General features: G+C 43.9%; 2 protein-coding genes across 18 annotated transcripts in view; one reads left to right on the top strand and one right to left on the bottom strand.

Moving 5' to 3' along the window:
• rps12 (ribosomal protein S12) overlaps window positions 1–19,211 on the bottom strand; it is a 209,637-nt gene that overhangs the window by 111,863 nt on the left and 78,563 nt on the right. For 2 of the 16 annotated variants that reach the window (XM_062559626.1, XM_062559633.1), the window contains exon 1: window positions 13,990–13,999. The exons of the other annotated variants lie outside the window; for them this stretch is intronic. The gene's annotated coding sequence lies outside the window, so the exon portion shown is untranslated. Of the gene's footprint in view, window positions 1–13,989; window positions 14,000–19,211 lie in introns of those variants that run through there. 16 annotated transcript variants of the gene reach the window in all.
• On the top strand, window positions 207–17,957 carry pinx1 (PIN2 (TERF1) interacting telomerase inhibitor 1). Of its 2 annotated transcripts, none has more exons than XM_037449621.2 (7): window positions 207–333; window positions 1,074–1,183; window positions 1,274–1,366; window positions 1,528–1,609; window positions 2,275–2,385; window positions 6,082–6,167; window positions 16,840–17,957. In XM_037449621.2, exons 1-7 carry the CDS (start codon window positions 315–317, stop codon window positions 17,422–17,424), a joined length of 1,086 nt encoding a protein of 361 aa, XP_037305518.2. In that variant the 5' UTR covers window positions 207–314; the 3' UTR covers window positions 17,425–17,957. The 2 variants fall into 2 exon arrangements, with proteins under 2 accessions (XP_037305518.2, XP_037305517.2); XM_037449620.2 differs by having other exon boundaries at window positions 16,837–17,957.

Below are 19,211 nucleotides of genomic sequence, written 5' to 3'. Positions count from 1 at the left end.
CATTGTATTTTTCAATACGATACAGAGAGGAGTTCATTGAATCTATGACCCAGTACACGTAGCATCTTTGCGCTGTAGTTGTGTGGCTGCGGCGCTCTCTGTTGGAAAACATGACTAATTGCGTCGACACTAATATATTATACCATATATTATTATAGCAAACAACTAATAAAAATGGCTTCCTCCATATGGAATAAAACGAAAATACAGATATTATCCAGATAACTTTACTAAAACAACGTGGTAATGCATTCTCTTCAGGCACTTTCCGGGAAACCTGCGCGACTTTCGTCAGGCTGTCGAAGGACCCAAAGATGTCGATGCTCGCCGAACGTACGTGCAATTTTGTTCAAGTTTTGTCAAATATTTCCACTTTTCTTTCATAATGAATGAATTATTCTTGTGTTTTGTGTTCGTCTAAAGCACCCGCTACCTACTGTTCAGAGGCTTTCCCGCGGAAATATTCATTTTATTGTACTTATCGAACTATTCGAGCAGCTAGCATTAGCACTACTAACTTACCTCAGTCCGTGCGAACCAACACGTGTTTCTGTATCTGTTTCTGTACAGATGTTTCAGTTGTTTTCAATGGACAAATAGTTGTATTTAACATTTGTCAATCATTGTGTAATTTACAAGCATATGACACCTCTGTGTCCAGCTTATTAACTGGGCCGAAATGTTTCAAAAGCTTTTGAAACGTGTGTGTGTAATCTCTCTCTCTCTCTCTCTCTCTCTCTCTCTCTCTCTCTCTCTCTATATATATATATATATATATATATATATATATATATATATATATATATATATATATATTATGATTACACACACACGATATACGGCACAGGGGAGTTACGTTACCCGGCAATGATGCCGATCTGTGTGCTAACAAAGACTAAATACACAACGTGTATAGACGTATCATTTGTCCACTCTTGAATCTAAGCAATGTAATTTTTGCGTGTACATAAGATACGACGGCGGGCAGCGTCTGCTTTGAGTGTGAGTTGCTCGTTCAGTTAATATTTTGTCGGAGGGCTGTAATGAACCGATGTTGCTGCTCTGATTTCCAGCCCGGAGGAAACAGAAGTGGTCTGTGGACCCGAGGAACAGCAGCTGGAGTCAAGATGAATCCAAAATCGGCCAGAAGATGATGGAGCGAATGGGCTGGTCCAAGGGGAAGGTGAGATGGATCTTTCTTGATGTGTCAACTGTGTATTTCCTGAGACATTTGACAGTGATTTTAATGACGCATTATGTTTTCTCGTTTAAGGGCCTGGGCAGAAGCGAGCAAGGTTCCACCGACAATATCAAAGTTAAAGTTAAAAACAACAACTGTGGTCTTGGAACAACTGCCAGCTATGAGGTGAGCCTATTCCACACATATGACGCAATGCTTCAATTACATGTTTTTGTTGCAGTTATTTATTTTGACCATTTTCATGACTGGAGGATTTGTAGCAGGGCCCTTTTTTTAGTCTGCATGTTTTGTCAAGCCTTTTTGTCAAGTCATTTGTGTTTTGACAGGACAACTGGATCGCACACCAGGATGACTTCAACGAGCTTCTTGCTCAACTCAACGACTGCCACGGACAAAACGGCAGCGCTGGTATGTACGAAAGCGAGTGATAACAGTAATGCGCCTTTTACATCTTGACAAAGAGGTTGAACATGTATTTGTGATGGTCAACTTCATGAGATGTTACTAACAAAGCATTGGCACTTGTTCTTCACAAATCGATTATACTTGTTAAAGTAAAGAAAATGTGTTCATTGATTTTAGTATCAAGCCAAAAAGAGGGACCTTAAGTTTTATTGCCTGTTCCACATCATAGCTCACACTTTTAAACTTGTGTATGTCTTTAACAAAATTAAGAAGGGAATGTTGAATTCAACCATAATGTTGCCGTACTCACAAAAGAATGCTTATTAATTAAATAATAGTATCCTGTAGGCTGATACTTAAAGTCCAAGTATCTGTTTAGGTATCAAGACTAAAAGAGTAACATCCATGCATCCCTGATGTTAGTTACTATCATTGATCAAATTTGCCCATTACTATGCCGAAGAGCAGCCATTTCTGTGTGTGGTCCCTCTGTTGGACAGTAGAGGGTGATGCTCTGCAACATTTACAGTTATACAATGAACATACATCTTTTAGCACAGGCCTGGGGGACAAAGCATGTTACTGTTTTATGAGGTTGTAATGAAATGCAATGCAGGGTCATAAAATGATGGCTATAGGTGACCATATTATTGTTGTTGTTTTTTAAGTAAATGAACCATCTATAGAAACACCGCCACCAGAGGAAGCCAAAGGGTTCAGCTTGGAAGAGAAGTCGAAGACCTCCAAAAAGAGGGTGCATTACACGAAGTTCACTAAAGGTGAGTTTGAGGTTTGACAATGGACAGGCGGAGGGTTAAAAATGGCTTGAGAGGACTCTGTTTGTGCACAGTGTTTTCTTATTCCCAACACTTATTGTGTCGATTACATGAAGGCTGTTTCAATATCATGTAGAAAAGTCTGCTGTTCATAACTTAGGCATGTTTCTGATCAAATGCTGTCAGTGCAAGCACGTACTAATGTATGTTTTTTTTTAAAATTGTAAAACTACAAAGGTTTGTACCTCTACATTTTTGTTTTCCACTTTACATACAAACCACCCACCCAGACAGACAGAATGCCTCCTTAACCATTCCCTGAGCGGTGTGCACTTGGCTCAGACAACAGATGCCGATCAGAGCCCTGTCAGGCGGTGCTGGGTCACTTGGCCCGGTCAGTGCAAATAGGAGGTTATTAATAACTCTTCCCTCTACTTTCATTACTCCTTTAAAACCCAGGAAGCCAAAATTGGCTGGTCAAGGCCAGTGCACTGATAGGCACAAGGAGGAATCTGGTGTTCAGGACCACTGGAGACCCAAATGAATAAACGCTTACTCATTGCTTTAATGCTTTGCTTAAGCATGGAGCATAGTTGAGTGATTACAAGCACGAGTTCTTAATAAGATTGTCAAGGTATTCTTTAGAATTTTGAATTAGAAAATATGTTTTGATGCTAAACTTGCAACACCAAGCTGATATTGATCAGCGTGCTGTTTCTATTGCAGTAACTCTGCAAGTCCTTTTGCATGTGTTGGAGTAATTACTCTGTAACCGTTCTTGTTATGGGTTCAAATGTGCCTCATCGGGTCAGCATACACAGGAAAACAAATGATCAACTTTTGCCTCACCTGGAAGAGCCTTTTACATTTTACGTCATTCAATAGCAACTTCCTATTTCCTGTTTGAGGCATCTGGCAGGTCCATTTACTGCCCTCCCCCCCCAAAAAAAACAACACCTCCCAGAGGCTGTGTGACCCATTAGATGACCCCACCAGATAGAAGAGTGGCATCCGTCTCTTCCCCAGATGCTCCCCCCCCCTGTTTTTGTGATCTTATTTTGGCAGGGGCCAGAAAAAAGACTTTGTCCCTGGTGGATTGGATCCACCGTACGCACTTAAGACACAAGGCGTAGGTTAATGGAGTGATGATTTTCCTCCGGATCCTCTTTTCTGTATTTTCTGACTCGTACAGAGGCACCCTTTGTCTTAGTTGGTGTGTATCCACAACGTCTTTAAATATACCTTTTTATTGTTCAACGCTATTCCATATTTGCATTGTAAATTTGAATTTGTGAATAAGTCTTTGTCTTGTAAATAAGGGCTTATCATTCAACAATTGGAGATATTATTTGCATTGTACTGTAACATTTCTGGAGCAAATATTGAATTTAATTGCAACACGTGTATCTAGACGTCCGTATCTTTTGATTCTATAGCCTCCCTAATACCTTAAGGCTCATGAAAAGCACCGAATACAAAGCCGTGAGTGTTTTTCACAGTGTTGTTTATTACAGAACATTTGTGAACTTGGGGCTCTTCTATCGTCTTTGCGTTAGACTGCGCTTGTACTCTAACCTGCAGTTGACTTGTATTGTCTGATTGCACCATAGTTCTCTATTCCATTTGAGGACATCTCTAAATATCGGGGGAAACCAAAGAGCACGTAGCACCATTTGACCATTTCTTACCTTGAGAAATTTAAGATCCACTCACTTCAGCATCTTTATTTTCTCAGACTTTCATGACTTTCACAGTGGGAGGCAGGTAAATGGGCAAATGCAGGTGGCAACGTTTGGTCTGCAACTTGATCTCGATCCAGTTTGTTGCTCTGTGTGAAACGGACACCTGAATAACAACGTAACACCACTTAAACTTGTTTCTACTCAAAGGGGATGGCGACCGTTGCCATGCAACAGAAGGGACGCTGGCGTTACTTGTTCGTCTGTAACCTGATTGGAAACTTGAGAGTTGAGTGTTTCGCCTGTTTAAAGGTGTCTGACAGGCATAAACGGTCTGCCCAGTTCAACTGTTAAAAAGCCTGTTTTGACAATGGAGGACTTTATGTATGGAAATGTTCATGGTCCCTTTACAGCTAAATTAGATGGCGGCCACATTAAGTATTTTATGATCTATTCTCCCCTTTCCGTTGGCGATTGACTTATTGTGTCCAACGTGAAGTCTGGATCCACACGGGAAACCGAAATGTTACCTGCCAACTTATAACCGAACCCTGCCTAGTCATTAAAAATAAAAAGCTATAATTCATTAGTTTATTGGTTAATTTAATATAAAGTCTTTAAAAACATTGAAGACAGTTGTGGCTACAGAAGCACCTGAGAACCGTGTTAACATCTCCCTTCTCCTCCTCACTCTCTCCTGCTTTTTTATTGATATCCTGTCCTGTTCATGCCGGTTCCCTCACTGCCAGCGCTGAGGATTGATGGCCTTTGTTTGTGGAGGGAAAGGCACCAAAATCTCCGCTGCTTAGGTCCGGGACCCGCAGCATAAACCAGTAACCCAGTTTTAATTGCTACCTCCATCTATCATCTGTCATGGCAGCCAAGAGGGGTGGGAGGGAGGGAGGGAGGGTGCAGACTTTAACTACAGCTCTCCATCCGTGGTGTTTGGCTTTGTGTCGGGGCTTTTCAACCTAACAAGTGTGCGTTTCAGTCCGTAAACTGAAACGTTTTAGGAAATTGGGACAGGCCAAATAAACTATCAATTAACAGCAAGCTGAATAGGCTGCAGGTGTAACGTGGTGTTACTTCTTCTTGATCTACCAATCTGTTCACTGGTCAGTTGTGGGGACCTATAGCTATCTATCTGTAGTGCCCTTGGAAACCAGCATGTGTTCACAAACACGTTCTACTGCACGGCAGCAGGTCACATGCTTCCTCCTGGCACTCTGCCACCTTTTTAAACGTTTCAGCTCCTTTTTTATCAGAACATTGCTATTTGCACTTTCACCTGAAAGCCTGAGAATTCTGACAGGCACTTCCTCATCCAAACAGCACAAAGGTCACATTGGGCATAACTTTACATTTGACCCCAGTTTGCTGGACAACAACACCCCCCCCCCCCTCCATTTATTTTAGTCCGCAACATAGTTTTTTTGGTTTTACTTCTCAGACCTGCATGTGCAGCTTTCAAAGCCAAAGAGTAGGGGAGATAGCGGTTTAGAAGCAATAAATAACCGAATGTTATCAGAGCCCCGCTGAAGGAAGAGGATGCAGCTGTAGGAACAGGACCGGCCTGAGACGGGCCACTGTGTGCTCCAGGAGTCTTTGAGGCCTGGCTTGAAAATGGGAATCCGGAGGCGCGGCGTGGCAGACCTTGTCGGTGGTTTATTTTTCTATGGCGTTTTATCCCTGCAGCAGAAGCGAACCACGCAAGCCCCCCCTCTCTTTGCTCAAGATACCACCCCCTCCCTACCGTCTACCCCCCCCCCCCCCCCCCGACGCACACACGCAGACACACAAACATGCTCGTTCTTTCAACTGTAGCCAATACAGGTTGTCTTCATTTGGGACCTGTTCCTTTTGTGGTTTGAATGTGAGAAAATGTGATGGATTGAAAAGTAAAAATCTCACTATTTCATGCCAGTAATATATTATTTTGTTTTATGAATTGCAGTTTAAAAAAACAATTTTTAAGTTACTGAATAGATTTGAAATATGTATTTCTTTTTTTTCTCTTTAGGAAAAGACCTGTCCTCCCGTAGTGAAACAGACCTTAACTGCATCTTTGGGAAAAGAGGAAAACCTGCCACAACACGACAAGAGCAGGTAAAAGGCATCCACATATGTTACTTAATGATTAGAGTCATATTTTCACAGGCCCCTAAAATCAAATCTGGGCATTAATTTCTCAAACCATATACTTGCAAAGAAAATGCATATCTTTTAATTTTCTTAATGGTTTAATTTCTTACCAAAAACAAATCCAAACGGGCGTAGTGTACGTAGTTGAGGCCTGAACACAGTTCATGACCAGGTGCACTTAGACGAGACTTTCATAGGTAAAAAATGACCCCTTTTGTTGTGAAACAGTCCTTTTGTAAACTCAAAGTACAGGCCTGTGATCCACCTGGAGGTGAAGGACACACATCTAGTCAGGTGGCTTGAGCTTATTTGCCTCTATCTTGGTAATTAAGGGCGATCTCTGGTGCAGATGCCGCTATCGTCGCTGCGGTATCATGTGACCCAAGTGCTTGTTCGGGGACCAGCTCCTTAACGGCCTGAGGTCCCAGATTAGACACGTCACATCGTGCAGCTTTCACACCGCCAACGGGCCACTGATGGCGGCAATAGCACCTAAATCCAGTTAAGGGATTTGCACTCTTACCCACTACTCCTCTCGCTGCAAACCCTCTCTTCTCTACCTGTGTCTCGGAGCGTTCACATCAGGGAGCTCCAAGGCCACGGGGCATTATTAAAGGCAAATCAAACATTTGGGATGAAGGCGTGCGGAAATCTGAAATGATGACGCTTGCAGAAAAAAAGTTGTCTTTTTTTGCTTCTGGCGTTGGTGGTTGGTCACTTCAAACGTCACTTTGCCATCCGGCGTTACGCTGGCACTTGTGCTTTTTGAAGCGTAGCTTAAAGGGTCAGACAGGTGCAAGTTGCATGCTTTGTTAGTTGTGAAAAACAAAACCTCACCTGTTATTGAATTAACTTTTAGTTTATTCATAGTTGTTATGGTTGCACTAAAATATTCAACAGTGTTTGACGTACGTATTTGCTAATTGAATTTGTTGAATTATTTTTTATTTATTAGATACTGACTAATGAAATCATCATTTTGAATGAGTAAGCACGTACCCTTTAGCATTCAATTGCACTAAGATTTGTAAATACTTTTTCAGATATGAGATAGTTGAGTGTCTTTATTCTGACTTTACTTAAAAATAAACTGGCATTATTACTAAAAAGGTATTGCCGTTGAAAAAAAGCAGAACTTTTATGTATTTGTTTTGCATTTATAAAACTGGCATTTTTGTCTCAAGTTCTGCTGACTCCACACAGCAGGACAAAGACAAATGTTGCTTTTGCACACAGTGACACAGAAAATCCTCTTATTGGCTCCCTCTGTTTATCTCAAGCATTTGGCTTGAAGACATTGGCATCTTAAAAATCCATAAATTGCACGGGGAAAACCATTTTTTTCCCTATTCCCGCGCAGGTGCCTGAGCCATAACATGACAATGGCTGCTGATTAACATTGGAAATGCGAGCAATATACACCAGCATCTTCTCCCTAATCATTTGGTTACGGGTTGTTATTTTTCAGCCAGGAGGGACGCCATTGACCATATCGAAAACACTGCACACAATTACAATGGCATCCCTGCGGGGCCTCGTGTTGAAGCCCAGCAACGGTTGAGCTGGCTGGGACGAGTTAAAGAGGGTGATGGACCAATCGAGCTCCAGGCATTGTCCAGAGTCTCCTGCGAGTGTCCGTGAGGCCGCCGGTGACCCTCAGCGCACCCTGATCTGTGCTCGCAGTGCTCCTCTGCTCCAGCACAAAATACGACCCACAATAGATATCCAAGTAGTGACCGGCGATTTAGTGGTGGAATGGGTTGGCAGGCGATCGCGCCCGTCGCATTATCGCGTATCTGCATCCCGACGAGGTGAGACCAAGAGACCCGACCCGATCGGGTTTCGGCTTCAGAACCGTCCTCCTCCCGGCTCTTTACCCTCCACCCCGCCGCCTCCCTTCCACCAGTCCCACGCTGCTGGGGTTTTCCTTCCTGCGCAGTGATGTGCTTCCTGCTCGCCTCTTATCGCTGCTCACAACGCTCCCTGAAATGCGCGCACACACACACACACACACACACACACACACACACACACACACACACACACACACTCGTGCCCCTCTTCATCAAAGGCAGGATTGGATGTGTTGAAAAGAACAAGCACGCAGGACAGATTATTAACCCTCACGTATTAATTGGTCCTACACGGTTAGTTTTGTTCGTGTTTCACCTAAATTTCTTCTTTTTGAACAACCAGTATGTTGGGTTAAAATGTCAACCTTTTTTAATTTGAAATAACTTAAGATAAGTTAGTGCTACGTTTAAATGCTATCTTAGAGTTTTGCAGCGCTTTTTTAAGAGATTCCTTGAACAACATTGATGCACATTGAAATACATAACGAACAAATATAGTAGAAAATAGAAAAAATAAACATTTATTGAGATAATATATACAACTCAAGACATCTGATTAAATAATAGTCAAGCATTACAAAGCACGCATGTTGAAGTTAATGTTCAGTTGTATTTTATTTTTCTCGACACTTGACATGAATGTGTCAAGTCATCGATGCCTTTTAGCTTGACAGTGGTAGTAAACAGGAAGGACACCGAGTGTATTCACCCCATAAAATAATCCCCTCCGGGATGCCTACCACAAGTAACAATGACAAGGTTCTGCAGAACAAACGGACGGCCGCCGGTTCACTCGCAGCCTCCTTCCACCATCCGGCGGAGCCACTTGGAAATGTGCGCTTGAACCCATTATTTACACCGCCTGCCCAGCGAGGGCTTTTGGAGACGTGGCGGAGCACCTGTCCATCTCCACGGCTCCCTGTCATCCATCACCCGTCCCACGCTGCGTCTCCCCGGCCCTCCTCTCCCGCCGCTCGGCACAATTACTCAACGCGTGACAAACGACGGTCTCTCCCTGCCGGGGTACCGCAGCGGCCACTTCTAGATGAGGGGCCCTTTGGCAGCCCCGTGCTCCCCGTGCTTATCGGTGGACGCGCAGTGCCCCCAGCTGTCCTGCGCCCACCTCCCCACCTCTCTCTCCACCGTCTCCACCACCGTGCCCTCCTCGGGGGGTTTAGTTAGGGGAGCCGCATGGAGGGCCAGCGCGGCTTGATTTATCTCCCTCGCCCCTCCGCCCGACCACTCAGGCAGGCCGAAAGAGCCGACGCGGCTCCAGCGGGCCTCGGCTCGAAAGCCCGGCATTAGCTGAAATAAACCATTCTGCCGCCCAGTGAAAAATGTCCTCTGATTGGCTAATTAATCAGTCAAAGAGGAGCGACGCGGCTTGTGACTTGAGGGACCGGAGCGGGCGACCGCAGAGGGCCTGTTGATAAATAGACTCCCCGCCGATTCATATATCAACAAAAGTTAGTCATTTTTTAGAGCCGCCAGCTCGGATGAAAGTGGAAACAAGCCATAGTTTATTTTTTTTAACTACATTCCATGTTTCTTTTTTCTGTCGGAAGGGGAGGATTTTGAAAAGGATAGAAATCAATTTTTTAAATCTTTAAAGGATTTATATTCTGACATTAAATCTTTGTCATTGTAATAATAATATTAAATAATAAATAAATAAATAATAAATTCAGATTGTTATTTAGTTTTGTTTTCATTTAGCAATCCAGATAATTGTTCTGAGGAATCCCCAGCTATATCATACAATTTACTGTAGCTTAATGTAATCACAATAATTTAATTTTCACCTTACGATTCACCCTCCTAAGTTCAGAAAAATCAAATAAATTACCATAATGAATCCCGTTTCATGGTCAACAGATACGCCAATATACTTAAACTTTGTTAGTTCTGCCCTCCTTTAAAAATGTCAGGGATGACAAACGGTTGAGCATAATTTGGTACAAAGCTTGTTTTGACGTCTGAACCCTCCAGTCAGACGGTCGGTATCGTTCACCCGGCTCCCGGGTCAGCGTGACCTCCTGCGGCCTCTCCCACTCCCACTCATGTTGAGGCACAAAAGGCCGGGGATCGGGCCTCATCGGGTGGCACCTGTTGCGAGTCCTTCCCTTCCTACGCGTCTCTCGCATGAAGGATCGGCCGTCAGCGGGGGGGGGTGGCGGGGCTCCCCCGATACCACCGTCTTCTGGATTATGGGGCGGTGGCGCCGGCGTTTGGCAGATGTGTCGGCGAGGAGCCAGCGAGCCGATGGGCGGAGCCGAAGCGGTGAAACTCTGCTGATGGCGCAGAGGCAAACGCGTCTTCACCGGAGGAAATTAGTAAATGACTCGGCAAAGACCATTTTTGTGAGTGAGCGAGGTTTGAGTTGTGGTTTTGAATTTTGTCAACGTTATAACTGCGGCTTAAGAATGTGCCATGAACATTTCTTTGGTTGCTACGGTTTAAGATATGTGTGTTTTAATAACTTAAATACTTGGGTTCATTTTGGATTTATACATTAACTTAGTATTTCTTTTTTCACTTTATTGTACTTAATTCTTTTTCGGAATTCCCCTGCATGGAAAAGTTGTCACTGTAAATAGAAATATGGGACCAAATGACGCCTTTCCATCTTGTCCATCAACCTCTTGATAAGTGTGTTGAAAGGGGTTGCAGCTGTAGACGTGTGTTGTCGTGTTCGGTGCAGTTTGAATGGGAACGTGCGCTCATGGGGCTAGGGGGGTTGGGGGGGGGGGCTGGGGGCCTTATTGTGAAGCTCGGGGGCTCTAATTCATTCTCAGATAACATCTAACTGCCTCAAGCGAGCTTTCCCTTTCTTCAGCATGCTCTTGTTGACGGGCCCTTCTGCCGAAAATATCGAGACCCGCCAAGCTACCGCACCCCCCCCCCCCCCCCCCCACCCCCTGCCCTTCCACACCCAGCTGCAAAGACACATGCACACATTTACCAGCTACCTCCGTGGCAGTTCTGCGGACTGCTCCCTCCTGGCATGCCAGCGCGCTGACACTTACAGATTAGCGCACGACGAAAAAGAAAAAGAGGGCGTCTGTCTCTTAGTTACGGGACTAAGCCGGGAGACACGGGGCCGCGGTAATTACCGCCTGCTGAAGCTTAACCGCCCAAAGACTTCCAGCCCTCTCGGCTGTTTACAGCCGCCAACCACCATTTAATCACTGACTCTTTAATCTAATAAATCACAGCTGGAGGAAAATAATCACGGTATCGTCCCTCTCTGGGGAGGGGTACCCCATGCACTCGAGTGAGAGAGGGGGGGGGGGTGATCATGTCGAACAAGCACAGGCCAGTCATGCCGCATGCATAATGTTGTCTTCATTTCTTACTTGTGATAAACGTTCTCGCACCGGGCACAAAGTGCTATTTTTTATTTTTTTTAAACCCCATTTTTTGGGGGGTATTCTGGCCTGAACGCAGAAAGTATCTTTTTACGCAGAGGCACAGCTTTGCAGAAGCCTCCATGTGTTGCGTTTAATCTACTTAAGCTACTTCAACTCATAGTTTTTAAGTTTGCTGCCTTGTAAACATGTTTATTGTATTCCTTCAGAAAGGGAAGAAGAATATTAGGATCACATTGGGGTCAGTAACATTATGTAAAAAAAAACAATTTGATTATTTAGCAGCGGATAAGGCGTCCAGCTGTTTTTCTGTCCGCCCACATCAGGCGCGTGAAGGATGTGCTGCTGGACCTGCGTGCCATCAGGGGAGAGACAGCTGGCTAATCAGGGCCTGATCCATAGACCTTCAGTATCGCCAAATTTATTATTGTGGCAGGACAATGAGGGCACACTCGCGCAATTACAGTCCCGACCAATATTGGCTTGAAAATATTGGAGGAAAAGAAAAAGCCACGTATTGCGAAACGGGCAGTTTTTAAGAAAATAAATAGCCTACTGCAGCTTTGTCAAATGCTAATTAAGATGTGAGCCAGAAGGCGATTAAAGCCAATTAGTAAGACATTTTCATCTTTTTTTCATAACTTTTTGTAAATCTAATTGGTTTTCCCTATTACAAGATATTTCCTTAGAGTAATAGACTGTAAATTAAAAAATTTTGTGATTTTTTTTTAATGTATTTTTATTAATAAATTAAGTTTCCCTTAAAACAAAATTTTTTATTTTGTTAATGCATAAGAACTGAGTTACATTCCAAAGTTCACAACGTTTACATTTGGTTAGCATTCCCTGGTTTTATTGTCCAAACGGGAAACGAAGCCGCCAAAACACAGATGTGCTTTAACACACAATTCTACCAAATGACCGTTGTGAAAATAGTGGTGACAGTTAATTGTGAAATTGGCTTTAAATTTGGGCTGAATTACATCATTGAATCATGACGCATGCTCATTGTAAGCTGGGTTTTTCGAATTGGGGACTTATTTTGTCCAACAATTAGCGTACAGAAAGATGAAAAATTTAATTTGAAATACAATAATAAACCGGCTTTGAAAAGCTGTAACTAGCATATGTTTAATGGTTTGAAAGGACACTTGGATAACTAGATTCACTAATTGAAGTAGGCCTACTCTTGTGCATTTTAGTACTTCAGTGTGCCCTCTTAACGGATAAAACAACCTCTACCCTGTAATAATAAAGTTTGAAAGGCCTTGCAGTGGGATCAGTGGCTAACCACATCCCTAAAAGTGTTGGTCTTGGAGTTCTATTCTCTTTAGAAAAAAGGTAGACATCAAATAGCTTTCCTCGCTGCATGTTTTCTTTGACTTCTGACTAGATCTGAAACAAATTAAGTTTAAAACAAAGTTGCACGTGCTCTTAAGTGACCCTCCCGTCCCTCGGCTGGCTCGAATGCTTGTGTCCCTGATTGCGTTGGCCCCCGTATCTCGGCTCCTTTGGCACGCGCCTCCCCGTCAGCTACACTAACAAGTAGCGATGGAACTGGAGTGTTTTGAAGGAGGCGGCCTGGTGAATGTCTTCCCCACCCTCTTCGGGACCCTCCACGGGCCCTCCCTGTGTTTTCCTTGCCCGAGACCCCCCCCGCGCTCCCCGCCCCCGCCAGGGCAGAGAATGGAGCAGGAAGGGCCCGATAGCCAGCCGGGCCGCTGCTCCGCCGAAGGAGCCTTATCTCAGAGCTGCACACAGTGCAGCAAGCGCATCCTCTTCCTGGGGTTCTGGGCCCGGGAGGAGGAGGAGGAGGAAGAGGAGGAGCAGGAGTAGGGGGAGAAGGAGACCCGACCGCATGAAGGTGTGTACTGCGACCCCACTGGGTTGCACCCTGGGAATATCTTTTCAACCACCCGCCTCTAGTTCAAGCCATTATGTGGACTTATTTTCTAAATGATGTATAGTTATGTCTGTTTTTCTTTAAGCGACCCTCGTAAGGATATTTCGCTCATTGAAAATTGGATTTGGCACAAGAATTAGAAAAAACAGCAGTTATGTAAACGGACTGCAAGTCTCTGCTGAACATTTAACTGCATCAAGTCACCGTTGACAGCATAAAAAGACATTCAGCATTGGTTGGGAAAGTTATTTTTGTGCTGCAGCCCCTTTATTCAATATTCCTTAAAGAATACAACCACAATATCTTAAAGAAGAATATTTTAAAATGAGTGTGAGATTTGTTTCTGAACTCATGTTAGAAAGGAGTAAGCGAAGATACTGAACTATATAATTCTCGAATCTGATGTTTCCCCAATTTTGGGGATTTCTAGCGAACAGTATTGCTCATTTTTGTCTCCTTGCTGCCTTCCTTTCAGGGTGCGTTTTGAGAATGTGCTGCATTTGTGAACATCTCAGCCATCGCCAATTATCCCGTTTCACTGTCACAATTTGACATTTCGGTCAAGTCAACATTTGGAAATTCAAGAGATAATTTAATCACCTTGGCCTAGTGTCAAAAAAAGTTGTCGTCTCTGGGACAGATGCCCTTGTGGAAATATCCCTCACCAACGATTGGTCTGGATTTCAAAGCCTTCAGACAAATTTTGGCCGAGAATTTTGCACACATTTCTGTATTAATATATATTTGGCATGATTGATGATGTCACATTTTTCTGTCGTGTGACAGACCTGTTCTTGCTTCACCCAGACTTTAAAGCTGATGCTTACATTACAGAATTATATCATGAGTTTATAAAATTGAGCTTTTATCGGGAAAGATTTCTTCTTCTCCGAGGGTTTTGTCTCATAATGATAATTGTCTGGCACAAATGGTAAAGGACAATAACAGCCAGGTGAAAACATCACACAGCTGGAAACGTGGAGAGAAGATGTCCAAACGTTACTGCCGAGTGGTTTGTTAGTAACACGTTGCCTACAGCGCTGGCCAGCTAAACTCTCCAGGGCCGCGGGTACTGCTGACTGTTTGTGGTTTCTGTGCCTCGCTGTGCGCGTGTTTGTCTGCTCGGATCAGGGTCTAATGGAGATCCCCAGGCAGAGAGGACGAAGGACCGAGTTCCCGCTACTTGCCCTGATGAAGGAGTTTCTCTGTCACTCTTCTGCTTCTTCTTCCCCTCCCTCATTCACCGTCTCCCTCTCGAGAGTAATTTCACAGGCGGTTCTAAAGTGGCCCCCAGCCATCTTCCCTAATCCCAGGTACATGTTGTTTGCCGCTGTCAGCTCTCTGAGCCACAGCTCGTCTCTCCCAAGCAGAGGATGCCATTGTGCAGTAACGGGGAGTATAGATTTTCTCTGGGAAGTTGGAAAGTTTTGTGTAATGGCACCTCAACTGGAGGGCCTCAACCCCCCTTCCCCCCCCCCCCCACACACACACACACACACACACCTTGTTAGAAGTTGGGGTTCTTTCTAATCTAGGTCCGAGGTGGCGGAAAACCTTGCAACATCTGCCTTGTCATGTAGCCTCAATCATGTGCTCATGACTGTGATGCTTCTGAAGCCATCGTATTTATATGGAATACAGAATATGCATCAAAGTACGTTTTACCTTTCAGGTGAAAATGTTCATCAGTTGTAGCCTTTAAAATGTATTGTCTATGGCTGTATTTGCGGAGTAATTTATATCCACATTATTCATTATATTATACAGCAATCACGTTCATTTTTGAATACATATTCATGTGTGTTAGAGCTTAGTAAAACCCAAGTCCCGTTGCTATACAGGTGGAAGCCTGGCTGTTTGCTTAAGTAGGAACATTACTCTGCATTTCAGTCCGTTTAGGTCCCACAGGACCTGTTGTTATCTACATCCACATAGTTTTAACAGCCCATCACTTAGCTTGTCCATTTCAATCAGTGTTCAGGGTCTAAGTGGTGTCATCGAAACGTAAAAGCTTAAAGGCCAAACCGGGAGGTGACTCGACATAACGCCGTGTTTTCATTTTGTCTCTTAATCTGTAGGGATAAAAAATGCCGTTGAGTTGCACATCTCCAAGGCAACGCTCAGAGTGGCCGCATTGTTTAGTGCGCCTCTGAGGAGGAGCTCTCGTATTCTTCTGGACCAATCATTATGCATTGAGTAGGCCATTAGGAAAATGAAGACAAATGGGTCGCGGGGGTGAGGTGACAAATTGTTCTTGCAGATATAGAACGCGTTGTACCTCTCTGCTGAGAAGGGGTCCCGGTTTACGAATGGAGCATGACAGACAGTCTGGCCCACGACTCATGTTGGAGACACTTTAACCACATCAAATGAACAAGTACTTGTTCTTTCCTACTTTTTAACAGATACTACTGTTTAAACTTCCTAACAGGGACGAGGAGAAGACTTGTTATCTGGCTTTAGACACACGCACACACACATACACACACACACACCCACTTTGATGAACTCACCAAATGTATGAACTGCAAAATAATGTTAAAACTGAACAGTGAATTTTGTTTTAAAGAAAACAAAGAAGGATCCATTTACTTTGCCTGATGTCCAAATACTGGATGTGACTCTAAAGCTCCCAGCTTAGTCACCAATTTAATTTGCAATGTATAGTCAGATGTATGAATAGTCTAATTCAGTGATTCTCAACTGGTGGGTCGCGTTTTTAATGGGTCGCGGGCCTTTGCATGGGAAAATAAAAATTAGAATTAAAAAAAATAATAATAATAATTCATCCTGTGATTTTATTTTGAAGGGACTTTTCTAATGCAGTGAAGTGTCAGTTTTATTGCCGGCGCGTCCGTCCATGTTTTCAGCAGCGTGTGCCAGGTTGGGTCAAACCATTCTGATATGGGTCATTGGGTTTTTAGGATAATTAAACATCCTGAATATAAAATATAAAATTCAGCTTATGATCTTGATTTTGAATAAAGTTGAGAATGTTCCTCGATCTGGGTCGTGGCTTGTCATTACGGGGTGATGGTGAGTCCCGGAGCCAGACCGGTTGAGAACCACTGGTCTAATTAATAGAATATATGTTGAAATTTTTCTTGTACAAGCTGAATGTATTTTATTGTTTGAAGCAGTTTTGTCATGTCACAATGTGAACACGTGTGGTTTATTTAAGTGCTGTTCTTAAGTCAGATAGTGAGACTGGTGTTAAAGACACACAGCCGGATGTGTGAAGCTACATTGTGTAGCAAGAAGATGATGATAAATATCACGTGTGACAATTGGGTCCATTGATGCTTATTTTAAGATGATCCTTTAACACCTATTGTTACCTCCACATCCTATTTTGGGCTCTTTCCCAAAAAATCTGCCTCCTAATCTATGCATGATGATTGACGATCACTTAAGCTCCTCGGTCCGCCATTATGAGTGTGTGTGTGTGTGTGTTCTCTAAATGTTGCATCCAATCCTAACTGTGTCTCCCGTGTGTGTTTTACGTCCAGCAGAGTGACGACATTGCAGAGTCCACCAAAACTGTGAACAGTACCCTCAACATGCAGGAGTATTTTGCGCAGCGAATGGCTCAGTTGAAAAAGGCTCGTGGACAGGCGCCCTCTACGGAGACCAACGAGACATCCGGTCCCACTGACGAACCCCGTCCCATCATCGTCATCAACGACGAGAAGCCCAAAAAGAAGAAGAGGAGTAAGAACAAGCGCGAAGAGTTAGACCTGGAGGTGGTAGAAGAGAACAGCACCGCCGTTCCTGTCATCTTAATAGAGGACGACACGGGCGAACAGCGGGAACACGGTTCTGGTAAAAAGAAGAAAAAGAGGAAAGTAAATGAGAACTGTGGCGCCCCCTCTGGTGGAGAGCAGAACTGTGAGGGGCTTCCTCCTTCCAAGAAGAAGAAGAAGCAGAAGAAGAATCAGCTAGAACAACAGCATGAGGAAACTGAGCAGCTAAATGGACACGGGCCCACAGGTGATCACACAGTAGACTCTGAGGTTGTTCACGAAGAAGAAGAGAAAGAAGAGCTGGTACAAAAGAAATCGAAAAAGGACAAGAAAAAGAAAAAGAAACATCAATAATAGGGTGGAATCAATAGAATTGTCCTCCAATGCATTCAGCTTTAAGGGGACTTGTACTCTTGTGAACATCGTGGAGACACGTGTACGGAGTAGTTGTCCAACCACATACCTGGACACGCATGATTGGGTCTGATGCTAAAATGCCTAGACTTAAGGGAGAAGTTAAATATTTTAGAAAATACTCGTGTTGCCTTCCTCGTTACCCGCCTCCTGTCCTCCCCTCTCTCATAGGTGGAGAGCAATGTAGGTGGAGTTATTGAGGAAACAGCGCTAAAGAAAAGTGTCAAATCGTGTTCCTCCAGTCGAGCAGTGAGTAGCGTGTGATCTGATCAGCTCCAAAGGAAGACTGTGTACAAAGAACACCTCCAGTCACCCTTTCCACTTGTAAAAATAATGTGATGAGGTTGTACAATATTTTCTTTGACTTGAGAGAGGACCTTTCAACGAGCCGGCCAGTTGGTAACTTGGTCCAGTTGTCATAACCGCATTCCTCGTCACCATTTTAACATTCGCTCATTTTGTCGTCCTAAAAATCACTATTCTGTTTTTTTTTTTTTGTCTTATGCTGTACTCCGATAGAGTTCATTTACAAAACCTCATCAGGTCGCTGTATTAATACAAAGCATATTTCCTCAACCATCATTTACTAACCAATGTGCCCATAATGACACGCTTACTTGTAACAGCTGGTTTCATACGATGCAGACAAATGTCTAATAAAAGTGACACCGGTTTAGCCTCATTCACTCATTTTGACGTGTACTTTTCATGTGTTACGTTACCACGGCGCTGATTCTATATGGACCGAAGGAGGGACCAGCAGGCCAATGCAGCTTCCACCCACACAGCGGTTAACACATCGGTCATTTCAGAAAGCCTAAATATGCAGATGTGACGTGAAACTTGTGTTTCCTCCCAATAGCATGTGTGCGTCTGCAGGTACAGGAATCGGCTCACTGACTCCATCACACATGACCCTCAGCCCTATATATCACTGCGCTACACATCTATGGCTTCAGGTGCCGTATCCTCTTCCTGTGTGTGTGTGTGTGTGTGTGTGTGTCGGGGGATAAGTTTCACACTAAACCCTAGCTGACACTTTAGTTTGGTAGTTGAAGAGACACGACCAACCAAACAATGTATTAGAATTGCAAGGTTCCTTTGGCCTCTGCAGGAAGGAAATTAAAGAAGAGTTAAAACTGCAGTGCCTCTCCGGTTACTCCCTCCCCCATAAATACTACAAACCATGACACCATCTGACCTACGATACAACAGAAGCTGCGCTCAGGGTGTGTGTGTGTGTGTCTGAGAGAGAACTACTCCATGGCGAGAGTATCCTGTCAACAGGAACTCAAGGAGTTGATCCGCAGCCACAGAAGGAACCTGATTTGTTTAGTTTATTCCTTGGTTTGATTTCTTACGTGTTTCTAAGGATCTGCACCCAAAGTGTATAAATCTGTATGGATGCAAATATATTTCGAAAGCTATTAAAATAGTGTTGTGTGCAGCTTACTGTGATTACGTAAGACACGCTCTTCTTCCGACTCTCCGGCCTGCGTAAAGGTTCGCTGACGCACAGCTGGATGTTCGGGTTTACTGCCGAACAGGTTCGATAAGTTTCACAGGTGCTGGTTTCCTTGACAGGAATTAAAATTTAAAAAAAAGCCCTGTGTCGCCAAATCTCTCTGTCATCACATTAACCTGAACTTACGGGGGGAAAAATGACCAACTGTGTTGCCATGGTTGTGACCCATAGTGGAAAGTGGTTTTCTTGTGAGGCCGGTTTA

Source organism: Pungitius pungitius, chromosome 20 (assembly GCF_949316345.1).
Source record: "Pungitius pungitius chromosome 20, fPunPun2.1, whole genome shotgun sequence".
In the NCBI taxonomy this organism is placed as follows: domain Eukaryota; kingdom Metazoa; phylum Chordata; class Actinopteri; order Perciformes; family Gasterosteidae; genus Pungitius; species Pungitius pungitius.
Note: the sequence above shows the minus strand (reverse complement) of the source record. Positions and strands in the feature narration are given on the sequence as shown.